Here is a 13,303-nt window from a genome sequence, read left to right as displayed (position 1 = left end):
TTTAATTTGATTTAGAAAATAGTTAGTTTTACATAAAATTTCAAGGATACTTACCACTAGTATTACTGACAATAAACATACAGTTACAGACATTGGAATAAAACTGTCTATGAACCAACTACACCAATATATAGTGTTATTTAGTCCTAAAACACACATGGTTTCTTTCAGTTTTTGCTCTTTTTCATGAACTATACTTTTCACAATCATAGATGATGTATATACCCAAGATAATACCATAAATAAAGGAAACATATCTGATAAAGACGACATAAACCTGAAAAAAAAAGCTTATTTAGCCTAGGTTCCAAATCATTTATTATTATTATTATTGCCATTATTGTAATGATATGAAGTTGAGGAACCGCAGCATCATTGCGGATGATAGGTCGCAAACTGCAGAACTTTCTGGTCTACTTTCTCCTTGACTAGAATACTCAAATAACAAAAAGGAAGAACTGAACGCCCATTTCCAGCCCATGAAGAAACAAATACTTCATCCTTGGCAAAGTCTGAATCCTAATTTCGACCACTTTTAAGTGTCCGATGTAGATTAAAGAATATTTAACCCAGAATCATTAAAGAACTACTAAATAACACGACATTAGCGCCCTCAAATAAATTACATGCTTTTAGAAGTTAAGTTTTGCTTAACCGCTGCAATTATCCGCAAAATAACTTTTCCAATGATTTCAAATATCATGTGTTTGTTTTATAATTATTATTATTTACGAAATCGTTTATTGTACGTCATTATGGGTCCAAGAGAGGGAAAACCTTTTTTTTAAAAAAATATTTTTTTGAATCTTTTTCGAACAGATGGAATTAAGTACAAAGTTGCTGCTTTAGAAATGTCCAGTATTCATTGTAAAATATAAATATTGCAATTACCAATCTTCAATGTAGCATGGATGTGGAAATTGTTTTAATACAATTCCAGGCGTTATTTCCCTTCCAGTTAATTCAGTTATAATACTTTTCTCAAATAAATCTTGTATGTAGATAAAGCCGAACGTTATAAGTTTCAGATCATTCATTGGCCGATACCTAGGGCGGCTATTCAAACTGAATTTACCTAATTCAGTAGGATGTGGCATTCTTTCAGAATTTAACCTAATAAATAACAAAATATATTGTTGTAGAACAAGATTATTGGCCTACATAATATTATAATATACATTACAATTTTATTTCATCAAGACTAAGTTTTTTAATGAATAAACATCTCTAACATTCAGATGAAAAAATAAAGTTTTTAGAAGCAAAAGTAATAGAAATACAAGTAGTAAAAAAAAAAAAAAACTATGAAGACACACTTACGGATGAAAGGCTGGGATGAGTAAAATATATTTTAGAGAACAGCGTTGGGAGATTACGAAGGTGGGCACAAAAGTATATCCGTTCTTTTATTCTGTTAGACAGACATAAGAAAAGAGAAGTATTATAGGTTGCAAGTCTAAATAAATGGAGATAAATTCTTATCACCTAACATATACCAAGTAAAGGAATTTTATCTACTTTACGGGCAAAGCAAGCCTAGAGAGGAGATTAAGGGAACCAGTGTGAAAAAAATTAAGGTTAACTGGTAAGGACTTGGAGGGCAGTCTACTTATAGTGCGCATAACGATTGTTTACAGGTTGTGATGATCCTAGACCATTTTGCATTTTCAATTCAAAAATCTTACGGTAACTGATTTTGAAATAGAAAAGCTTCTGCTTTAATTGGGTTCCTGGATATCAAGTATATCAGCCGATGAGATCCATCTCCATCTTAAATTCTCCAGAATTTAAGTACTTCTTCCTTCGTACGCTGAGAGCTCGTATTGCTCCGTCTTTGGCAGTTATTGGGCTGCCAAAATCGGTGGGAATTAAAATAAATAACCATGACATAGCTTAATTATTAAGCCCAGTCGAAGAGATTTATTAAGTAAATCAACATGAAGGTAATTCGGTAGGAGCAGAGACAAGATATAAGATTGAGAAATCTATAGGAATCCATGGCGCACTATCTTTAGGAATATCCTTTGGAGTAGAATGAAATTTGGCTGAGAGGTTAGGGTTCTATCACGGGCACTATAGCATTCCGTTTGGAGCGGAGCTTCTATGCCTTAGAGCAGCCGTCTCGAAAAATAAAGGTTCATCAAGTCTTTTACCGTGTAACCATTGGCAATATCTTCTCTGGATTCCTCTTTTGATTCAAACTAAGACTATAAACTAGTCAAAGCCATCAACGTCTCCAATATTCCTCAAATTTTTATTTACTTAAGTTTAAATTTATTCGCTAGTGCACATCCATTGCCTCCTTGAGCAGAGGTTGGATATCCTGTGTTTGAAACTGTCAGGTAGAATAGGTGTACAATAGTTGATCGTCAAGGGTGTATAGTAGCCATTAAGGGTGTAAGAGTTTAGCAACCAACCTTATCTTATAAGAGACAAGCGAACTCAAATTATTTTCATTCGCATTTTCAAAATTTATCTGCGCTAATAGATCATTTTTATCGCAAAGTGCCATGCTTCTTTCTTCAGCTTCTCTTTCTGTGCTGTAGCCTTCAAAATCTCTCTGATTATAACACTGAAATGTTCCTTAAAATTATATATATATAAAATTTTTCCTTATTTTATATTCAGATTTCAGCTGAAGAAATAATGACTAACCACTAATTCATAAAATTAAACACTTTTGACCAAGCTGCCTTAAAATATTAAAACAAATTTATTGAATAAAAATTAAATAATTATTTCTCAAAATACCTGCAATATTTCTAATAATGTAATGTTTCCTTTTCCTATATTTCTGTATTTCTCATTATATCTGTAAATTATGTTTATGTGATAGATTCATTTTGATTTATATATATATTTTTTTCAATAAGAAAAACTGTAATTATATCGTTATAACTAACTACCTTTCAATTATTTCTTCAGCTTTAAAAACACTTTCATGGAATCCTTGTTGCAATAAATAATTAATATTTTCTGAGTTTTTTAATTTGTTCATCGTCTGCAAGTAATCCTGTTATGTAATCACAATCAAATGTTAGTATAAAGTCCATTTCATTACAAATTAAAAAAAAAAAATTATATTCACCTTGATTAGTTTTATATTTTTAACAACCTGTACATAAACAATTGGATCCATAGATAATGATTCTCTTTCTGCATCAAAATTTGGAAGTGAAAGCGGTTTCATCAAGTTTCTGACTCGGTCTACAATTCTTCTAACTACTGTAGTATTTGGGCTATACACTATTTTCCCCCTAGATGTAAAAGAAATTGGAATGTACAAATATTTCGGTTATTTATTCATTTTTAAATAGTGTACGATGAAAATCCATCTTAAAGTTGATTTGAACTAGAAGAATACATAAATAATAATAATTATTATTATTATTTATAAAAATTAAAATGTACGACACGTTATAATTGTAAAATTATAGAAAGAACAGTCAATGCATACTTATTTTAACAACATATTAAAGGAAGTTACATTCTGAAGAATTCTATGAACGCTAAACTGATCACGAAGTACAGCTTTTAATATCATTCCACTTAATACCATGTCAACATAAACTTTCCAAAGATATACTTAAGATCACCGCTATTTAGCTAACTTCGCTCAATACAAGCAGTTATCATGGCATACACAGTCTGTAGCATGTTTACGATAAATCTAGAAAATCTGTCACTGAGCCGTAATCATTAATCAGTGTCATTAATTAGCCGTTCGAGAGTTCAGACGAGTTTTACAATAGTCTTGCTTGTGTAATCACCAAGTATAATAAGTTAGAATAAAACGAATATATTCGACAGATTTCTCCAATTAACGTCATGCAAGCCTCGTTCTATACTAATTTACCTGCCATCTCACAGCAGTAAGTAGTAGCAGTTATATTTTTAGGTGTTTTTTATGCACACATTTCGTAAATAAATTTCGTGATAACAGTTTTCTTATCATCATACCTAACTAACCCTATCTAAAACTCTATCTCTAGCTTAAATTTAAGAGATTCGTAACTCCTTTGCAATTATTATTTAATAGTCTGCAAGAATGAATCTATTTTTACTTAAAACAGAAATTAGAAAACTTACTTTACAAAAGGTTTCATAATGCGCCATACTATTTTCAAAGAAGGTGTTGTCTCCAGTTTTTCATAAAGTTCATTACAAAGTTCCGATGATTCTTCATCATATTCATAATGTAACGTTGTTGGGAATTTATTTATATCTAAGAAATAATCAAATCTGAAAATAAGAGCAATAAATTGTGGCACTTTTCGATTGACTTTCATCTTTCATTATAATTTCAATCTTCTATGTTGACCAAGAATGGCTTCATGCTGCCACCACTACCTTTTAAATGTTACATACTGAAAGGCAAAATCACTCTCTTCCAATGAGTCATAACTATAAAACTATACAAAGGATTTTATTAGCTGATGTATTTGGATGTCTACAAAGGAAGCGTTATTGGAAGACGGACTTATGGTGGTGTACAGTAGTGTAGCCAAGAAGAAGCTAACAAAGCTCCACAGTCTGCTTAATTATAATTACTCTAATTGGAGTCACCATTTAAAAATTTTCCAAAGAGGGATGACTTTCTTTAGAAAGCATGACTTTTCTTTCTTTTTTTTTTTTTTTAAATGAGTACAATGGTACTCATGGTATGACATATAAAAGTTGGGTGTTTTTCAACGTTACGCTTTTTCGTGCAGTTTTTGACGATCAACCCTTATACAACTGTCCTACCGGACAGTTTTAATACTGAAAAACAACTGAAACTAAAACGTTGATTTGGAAAACTGGAAACACGTCTGTATCCTTCGTCTGTACTTCCCTTTAATAACAAAACTAACAATCTACAAGACAATACTGAAACCGGTAAGGAAATATGACATAAGCTGTGAAGAGAAAAAATGAGGTGGTCTATTATTCTGGTAAGAGATAAGCTGAAACATCTTTAAGCACCCTAGCGTTATTTACTAATGATAACTAACATCACAAAATTATCTGTTATGCTAGAACGCCGTTCTGAAGTCTTGAGCCAGCAGCGCACTGAGAAATACATACGTGTTAACGCGTTTTAAATTCAAAACTATATTAAATAAAAAAAATAAATAATAAAAAAAATGTTTTGTTTTACCCGTAGCATTCATTTTTAGAATCAAGTAACATGTCCAACGTAATTTTCGTATTATTTCCGCAAACGTATGTATGTAGGCGAATGAAAAATTCATCTAAGAATGGAGCCTCTTTTATTAATTCTGTTAAGTTGTCATAGTTATTGTATATTTTATCGAGCAATCTGTAAAGGAAGATAAACAACATTTAGTAGTTGTTTGAAATGTCTAGTTTTTCCAAATTTAAGAAATTTACGCCTATAAATCACAGTGCTTATCCCATATATCCATAATTATAAAACTAAAATAGATATGCTTACCCAATTAATTTAACAACAGGTTTTATTTCTTGTATACTCTGGTCTAATTCATGATGAAGTTTGACAATTCTTCCAATGCTATTCTTTGTTAACTATTTTGATTTGTTAAAGAAATGAAAATTAAAAAAAAATTTATAATGTTATAATTTGATAGTTAAACTAAATAAGACAATACATACGTTTTGATCCATATAGGTTTCATTGCCACCTATAAAATTATCGTGATTAAATTTTGTATTAAATGCTTTGTTGAACCAGTGGTTAGATCCGCAATGCAGGAGAACATCATTAGTATTGTCCGTCATATCATGCTTGTTTTTCTATCATTCTGAACGGTTTCGAATTTTTATCATTCTTTTAGAGACTAGTTCAAGGATTTTTTGTAGAGAATTGTAACTTCTATTTCAGTCTCCTTGACATTATACTGACACAAACGGATTAAAATCAGAAATTGGTCAAAATGATAAAACCAAGCAAGTTATGTCGTATGAAATTAGAGAATTTTGCTGAGTTAATCTACCTTTCTTTAAGAGGTTGAGTTTTCGTATAGGTTTTCAATTTTTAGTTTCAACATATTCATAAGATTCATCGTTCTTCTAATTCGAAAATTTTTTTGGGACTTGTTGAATTTTGAAAGAAATAATTACATAGTATAACAATAAGGAAAAGAGAAGGATAAATTGTGATTTTTCATTTAGATTCTACCATGGATTCGATTGTAATGTAGAACATATTTGTTCCGATAAAATTGGATAACATAGAATTATTTTTCTGTATTTTCATTTTTTTTTCATTTAATTTTCAACATTGAGTTTGCTAGCGAGTAAAATATTATTTCAGTGCACCGCTGGACTCAATAATATAAATTGTTGAGATTTCACAAATAGCGTGATGCAGTTGCAAACGTTAAAACCGATATAATTTAGAAGAAAATCGAAAACATCATCAAAGGGATTCTAATAAATTGTTTAATTCATGTGAATTATGTACTTCAACGTTCAAGACGTACCTTCTAAATGTATCTTACTCAATTCTTCAGCCAAATATCCTATATTACTAGCAAAGTTATTTAATTTCGTTTTGTCACCGGTTACCATCGTTTCAGCGTATGCTTTTGCGTCCTCTAAGATTTCATTGAATCTGTACAAAATAGAAACATCTAATGTAAACTTATGACAATCTCTAACTGCAATAATCACAATTCTCTCCTCTCCATGGCATTACAATCCTTTAATCCTTTAGTGGGTCCTACCTTCTCAATGAGTCATCTCCAACCGTCTCTGTTTTGGGTGTGCAGTTGCTTTCCAGTTGTGGATACCTAATAGTTTCCTAGCATCACAGGATACAACATCCTGTCATCTTAATTTCGGCCTACCGATCTTTCTTGAGCCACCTATTGCTCCCTTATATAACTTTCTACTCTTCAAGATTCTGCTGGTAAATAGGTAAGCACTTCATCATTCTTTAGCTTTTCGACATTAAATCTTTTCGTTTTCCCCGATCAAAACTTCTTAGCCTGAGATATTCTAGATATAATTCTAGCTGTAGCTAGATAAAGATCAGAATCCGCGTTAGCTCCTCTGTGCGGTCTTGTGTATCAGGCTGGACTTGTGACCAGCGCTAATTAATAATTGGTCAATTTGATTAAAGGTGTTTCCTCTACGTGGAGGTATCTTTTACCCTATGAAAATTATTTCTTTATAACCAGACCATGAGAGGCTGCAAAGCCCAATTAGTCTATGACTGTTGTCATTACTCACCTCATGCTAGCCATGCAGGCCAATAGTTGGTCTGTAGGATACCTCCTTTCCAATTTTAGCGTTGAAGTTACCGAGGAGAACTTTTATATCACTTTCTGGGTACCCATCATATGCTTTCTCAGGCGTATAAGTAAAGTAAATGTAGTCTGTAGATGTGTGTATGTTTAGGTTATAGGTATACCCTATTAGTCGCCTCTTACAAGTAGGAGCAACAACAAATACAAAAAAATTAATCAATTGAAAAGCTTACTTTGAAGGAGTTTTAGAACTTTGTTCGCGGTTAGCTTGTGTTGGATATTCGTGACATGTGTTATTAAAAGCGCATAACGCTCCTTGGAAGAATAATAATTGTCCTGAAGACGGCAGAGGTTTCTCTTCAAAATGACCTGATCAACAATTACAAGTTATTTCATATTTGTACATGACTTGGATAAAATTGAACCTAAAATATAATTGGTTTTTCATAATTTCCTCCTGCACTACTACTTCGTCTCAATAAAAATGTAAGCTTATACTAACACTGATGCATTGTCTTGTGAAAACCTTTAGTTCGAACCCACATTAGCAATAGAAACAGGCATAATGGCCACATTAGTTCAACGGCAAATCGAAACTGTCACACATAAATACATTTAATAAATGTAACTTGCTAAAATAACTTTACTGAAATTACAAATAAAGAAAATAGTGAGGAATAAATTACGTACTTTTTGTCTTCTTCTATAAACACAGTTTTTCCAAAGTAATAATCTTAATTGGAGGAACAATGCCATAATATAAACTCTTTTTTTTTTTTAGGAAAGTCGATTAAATGTGGAAGAAAAGAAATAATTAACTAAAACATGTGATTCTTTCAAATGTTTATTATGAAATAAACATTTTTTATCCACAGATAGTTTAGTTTTGCTGATTAATAATGTTGCCTATTTCTGTTCCTTTTACGATTAGATCTTCTCTTATCGACCATCTCAAAATAATCAGGATCACCGCATTTTGGAAATCTATTAGTTCTTGGCAGGCTAGCTTTCAATATTTCTAAACATCTTTGTTTCCTTTCTGTAAGAAAAAAACACAATAATTTTAAATAAGATTTCTAATTTTCGTATGCCCACAAATTTATTTTCGAGCTTTTTTCTTTCATAATCCTTAGTCTCAGATCAAGTTCAATATAAGGCCTTTTCAAGAAAGTGACTTCATGCCTTGAGGAATACCACGAGCAAATCACACTATTTTCACTCCTGCCTTCTAGTCTTTTCAAGTTAACTAAACATAATTTCCCTTGTACTTAAGTTCTGTCTGACAATCTTGAAGGAACTGGTATCTCTGACCTATAAATTGATACTAACGACAGGAAGACTTCTTTTCGAACATGACAATGCTTTGAATGCAATTTGTTGTTTTTTGAAAATACCCTCAATTTTAAAGAAGAAATAAGTGCCACAAATATACACTTACTTAACGTATAAAACTTTTGACAAGGTCTGTAAGGTCCATTAGGTGAAAGTTCGCAAAGAAATGGAAGCTCTCTGCTGCAGGATGTAATTTTCCATTGCATCTTTGATGTGAGCGTTACACATTTTGCGTTTTCTTTTGGTTTTGGTTCACCAGGTGCCCAAGCTCGATAATTCAAACAATTCAATGGGTAGCCTGTAAAGTGTCAACAACTACTCGAGATTAGTTTATTCTTTACCTTACGGTTATTTATAATTTGCTTGAATCATAATTACCAAGAGAATTCAGAAACTCCCCTGGATACTCCAGTCGACTAAGGCCAACGAAAGCTTCTTTAATGCGTTCGGTAGCTATTAATGACGCCAGCTGTTCTGTATGATAACGGGTGGTAATATCTGCCAGTAAACCTCCTTCATCGTTGCAAATCAATTCAGCGTTAGTAAAATTGTTTCTTGCTTTGTGCAATTGGAACACTCCCAATTTTGGAATACAGCTAACGTTAGTGTTTGCTTAAAAGTTTAAAGCTTAATAGATTTAAAGAGAAAAAACATCATTCCTAACAAATTTAACAAACTATTAGTAAAAATTTATAGCTCAATTGCCGTTATGATAAGAAATTGAGTGAATAAAAAACGGCAAACATGGCTACCACAACATCTGTTCATTTAAATACAGTCACTCAATTTAAAGAATATTAAATTTACTTGCAGATATTGAAGAGTACGGCAATAGTTTACCATGAGTTTGGAATATTTCTTTTCACTTTTTAGATCTGAACAAGTATACCGACTGCCTAAACGAGTAAGTCGTCTTCTATAAGAAAAAGTAATCAATCTGATATAAATTCTACTTCACGTTTCTAAACGAAATGTTCTTTAGAAATAATCTCAAATCACCTGTAGAACTAGGTAATTTTGGAGATCAGAGCTAGATTCACAGATAATAAGTGTCATTACGGCATTACTGCACACGCAGTATAATTGCTCCAGTCAATACTACCAATAATGATGACCATAACACTCAGAGAATGTTTTATTAAAATAACTTAGAAAAAATATCGCAAAGAATTCTAGGGAATCTATGAGCCACATCAATTTGTTGCATTGTTTTCACTAAGAAACAAATTATCATGGAAGTGTAATTTACAATTAAAACAAGATATCTTAGAATTTCCTTTGTTGAATGATTGAATTTATATCTTTACAAATTTAAGCCTTAGAAATTCTTACACTGATTTTTAAGAAAACTTGGAGTATTTGCTTCTTTACCGCAGAATGTTCATAATAGAAAAACACTTTCTTCTTTTCAGCTATTAATTTCAATTAAGTGCAAGACAAATTAAGAGAAACTTACGCATAGGTCTTGCAAAAGCACTATAATAATCATACACTGTATTCGTTTCCCAGGATGTTTGTACATCAAATTCTGGACAGTCATATACCAAACAAGTTTGTCCGGAAAAGTTTTTAGCTGCAGGATGCAGTAGTTCTAAATAATAAAACGTAAAATCGAAAACGAAACACTTTCAGCAAAATATTAAAAATTCAATTCAGAGAACAAATAAAATAAATTATTGTTTTACTACCTACCTTTATGAATAAAGTTAATAGCAAAACCTCGTTTTCTATGTGCAAATTTTTTACAAGCACTCAAAGTATTATAATAACGAGTAGCGATCAACTTCATGACAGATCTAGTACATGGAGCTACAAAATAATATTTAATTAACTTTGGTTTAACGTTCTGCGAACATCTTAATATTGAAGTATTGATTAACTTTATATTAACTAATATAAATGTAATCAAAAATAGGAACCAAGTTGAATGCATTTCGTTTGGAAAGTGACGTATATTAGTTCTGTACGTTATTTTGGTGACACCAGGAAATCCTTTTTATTATTATTATAATTGCACCTTCAAGGATCATCAGTCCAAATGAGTAGACTGTAATTGCTTAGGTAGTTAATGTTATTTTAAAGTTGTACAACATAAATTAAACAACTAACTACACATTCTGTATTACAATATTTGCCCAACACCTAAATAGAAATTAGGAAACCACAAAATTTTTGTTTCTTAGATATTGAAAATCGCAGGAGTAAAAACTAGTTTATCATTCTAAAAAAATATATAGAACAACGAACTTTGTAGCTCAGTGAGCGTGTAACGCTACTTCAATTCCTAAATGAGATGGAAGTGTTCGTATTTTGTATTTATGGTTTTCTGAAATTCTGTGCATAATTCTATCGGAGGTATTTATCCATAGATTCCAATTAATACTCAAATCATCTCTTAAGGAACCAATTGCTGGTCCGAAACTAGTCAGAGCCAAGAAAAACAAGTGTGCTACAGAAGAATATGATCTCCGAAATTGTCTAGCATCGCAATCACCTCTTTTTCGTTAAACTAGAGGGCTTTTTCTTTCTGAAGCTAAGAAGAACCCTCCTATTAACTAGCCAACTTACAATATTGAGTCCCTTTTTTTATTCTCTAGGAGCGTCTCTAAAGATATTCTATAGAAATAATGGATTAAAAAGAACAGCTCTGTTGGTCGTTTAATTTTCTATATCGTAAAAGAAACGATAAAATTTGCTTTATTTCTTTTCATATATTTATGTTTTCAATTTAAAACACGTTAAAATCTGAGGTCATTGCGCCAGTAGCCTATTTGTTGCAATTCCGACTCTCAGACGTGTTTTATTTATTTTTTTAATAAAGACGTGTCAACATCTAAGGTCATTGGCGCCGGAACTTTAGCTTTACAGTGTACTGCTAGCCTCCGGATTGTGCTCTATCGCTCTTTTCTATTGGTTGTGTTCTCACATTAATGCGACTCAATCAGGGGTCATCTTACTGACCCTTACTGAACAATGAGTCCTTAGACACTCTTAAGCTGAAAAAAAATTCCATGCACTACAAATTAATCAATCTCTTCCAAGTCTCCCTTTCTTACTATGAATGATTGAATGAATTTTTGCCATGAATGAGGTAAAATAAAACACAAATAATGGTAATCAGAGAAAAAGAAAGAGTTATTGCGTCCTAATGTTTGAATTTTGCGTGAAATACAAATTTACAAAAACTTATTTCAGGAGCCAGAAAAATTTATAAGTCGATTTTATAATAATTCAACTATAATTTCTTCAATATTCTCAACAAGTAACCTTTCCCTTCGCGTAGACAGCACAAATGAGGCAAACTTATTAAATCTTTTAAGGTGAGGATTTAAGTAAGCGAAAAACTGTTAAAAGTTTTCTTGTTAATGTTTTTAATTGCGAGGTTTCTGCTGCAGCTGCTACGAATAAACAACACTTATATGTTTTATAGTTTTTATTTTAATTGTACTTTATTACACAAGGTACTATATACACTTGACGCTAACTCCCAGTACACATCAACAACAACAACAACAACTACAATAACGCTGTACAGACGCTACAAGCCGCATTACTGACGCCACAATGCCGCCAACCCACAAAGACAAAATTACCAATGTATTAATTAAACATTATTTAACACACCCCCTAATTTTATCTTTATCTATAACAGGTATGCATTTATTTATGAAACAATTAAGTCTTTAAATTTATTGAATTTTACTCCACCTAAAGGTTTTGTGAAAATGTCTGCGACTTGATCATTCGAACTACAATGTTTTACATTAATTTCACAGTTGTCATATTTTTCTTTTATATAATGGTATCTTACATCTATGTGTTTTGATCTTTTATTTATGTTACCATTCTTTATTATATCAATAGCACTTTTATTATCTATAAATAATGTACAGTTCAAGTTTTTTCCAGTTAGTTCATTTATGAGTTCTTTTATAAAAATTAATTCTTTACAACATTCGGCACTACTAATATATTCACTTTCCGCACTTGATAATGCCACTATATTTTGCTTTCGCGAGCACCAGCTAACCGGCCCGCCTCCATAGTATATCACGAATCCAGTTGTTGAGCGACGAGTCTCAGGGTCTCCCGCATAGTCGGCGTCTGAGTATGCTATAAGCTCTTCTTCATTATCCTTGGTCGAGTATTCTACGCCAAGCTCTTCAGTTCCTCTCAGATATCGCATAATTCTTTTTACGTTCTGTATATCTTGATTTCTTGGATTTTCCACGTGTCTGCTGCAGTATCCCACCGCGAATGCAACATCTGGACGAGTTTTTGTTGCCAGATATAAGAGTGAACCCACACACTCTCTGTAAGGAAAATTATTGTTCTTCTCTTCGTTTAATAGATTCATTTTTACGGGTTTTAATGTAGCAAGGTGCAACTAACCTTTCTATTCCTTTAGTAGTTTTTAAGATGGACAACGGCCTGGGCCCATAACCTGTTAAAAGTTTTCTTGTTAATGTTTTTAATTGCGAGGAAAACACATGCATAAAACCACCAGTAATTTTTTTGGTTTTTATGTTTATTAAAATGCGTAATTTTACTTATTTTAAATCAAAGAGTAATAGCTTTACCAAAACAATGAGTGAGTAGTGCTGAATAAGCATTATTTTTTTAAATATTTTTGTTTTTGTTTTTACAGAACAATTTCTATCTTCTTTTTTCCCTTACATTTACTGACAATTGGTGGTCCTATTTTTTAATTTATCTGTTTTCAAAATATTGAAACAGTTGAAAGACACAGGGTTTTG

The 13,303-nt window shown here is 31.8% G+C and overlaps 2 protein-coding genes across 4 annotated transcripts in view; both read right to left on the bottom strand.

Annotated features, from left to right (window-relative positions):
• Nucleotides 1-8,060, bottom strand: part of LOC141456009 (phospholipid-transporting ATPase ABCA1-like) — a 33,349-nt gene extending 25,289 nt beyond the window's left edge. The window contains exons 1-14 of one of the 2 annotated variants that reach the window (XM_074131572.1): nt 7,905-8,060; nt 7,717-7,810; nt 7,448-7,583; nt 6,447-6,577; nt 5,617-5,645; nt 5,438-5,529; nt 5,141-5,302; nt 4,090-4,242; nt 3,089-3,257; nt 2,907-3,013; nt 2,752-2,812; nt 2,418-2,572; nt 892-1,113; nt 55-277 (exon numbers count right to left, since the gene is read on the bottom strand). In XM_074131572.1, the coding sequence (XP_073987673.1) occupies nt 55-277; nt 892-1,113; nt 2,418-2,572; nt 2,752-2,812; nt 2,907-3,013; nt 3,089-3,257; nt 4,090-4,242; nt 5,141-5,302; nt 5,438-5,529; nt 5,617-5,645; nt 6,447-6,577; nt 7,448-7,583; nt 7,717-7,810; nt 7,905-7,970 (1,800 nt within the window). In that variant the 5' untranslated portion in view covers nt 7,971-8,060. The remainder of the gene's footprint in view (nt 1-54; nt 278-891; nt 1,114-2,417; nt 2,573-2,751; nt 2,813-2,906; nt 3,014-3,088; nt 3,258-4,089; nt 4,243-5,140; nt 5,303-5,437; nt 5,530-5,616; nt 5,646-6,446; nt 6,578-7,447; nt 7,584-7,716; nt 7,811-7,904) is intronic. The other variant, XM_074131571.1, reaches the window with a different exon arrangement.
• On the bottom strand, nt 8,000-13,165 carry LOC141456013 (uncharacterized). Of its 2 annotated transcripts, XM_074131578.1 has the most exons (6): nt 12,939-13,165; nt 10,239-12,859; nt 10,003-10,137; nt 8,925-9,158; nt 8,653-8,844; nt 8,000-8,253 (listed from the first exon to the last, which is right to left on the bottom strand). In XM_074131578.1, exons 2-6 carry the CDS (start codon nt 10,477-10,479, stop codon nt 8,108-8,110), a joined length of 948 nt encoding a protein of 315 aa, XP_073987679.1. In that variant the 5' UTR covers nt 10,480-12,859; nt 12,939-13,165; the 3' UTR covers nt 8,000-8,107. The 2 variants fall into 2 exon arrangements, with proteins under 2 accessions (XP_073987679.1, XP_073987678.1); XM_074131577.1 differs by having other exon boundaries at nt 10,239-13,165.
• Nucleotides 13,166-13,303: the final 138 nt, after the last annotated feature.

Source organism: Rhodnius prolixus, unplaced genomic scaffold (assembly GCF_049639745.1).
Source record: "Rhodnius prolixus isolate KJV_2025 unplaced genomic scaffold, Rpr scaffold_4, whole genome shotgun sequence".
Taxonomy (NCBI): Eukaryota; Metazoa; Arthropoda; class Insecta; order Hemiptera; family Reduviidae; genus Rhodnius; species Rhodnius prolixus.
Note: the sequence above shows the minus strand (reverse complement) of the source record. Positions and strands in the feature narration are given on the sequence as shown.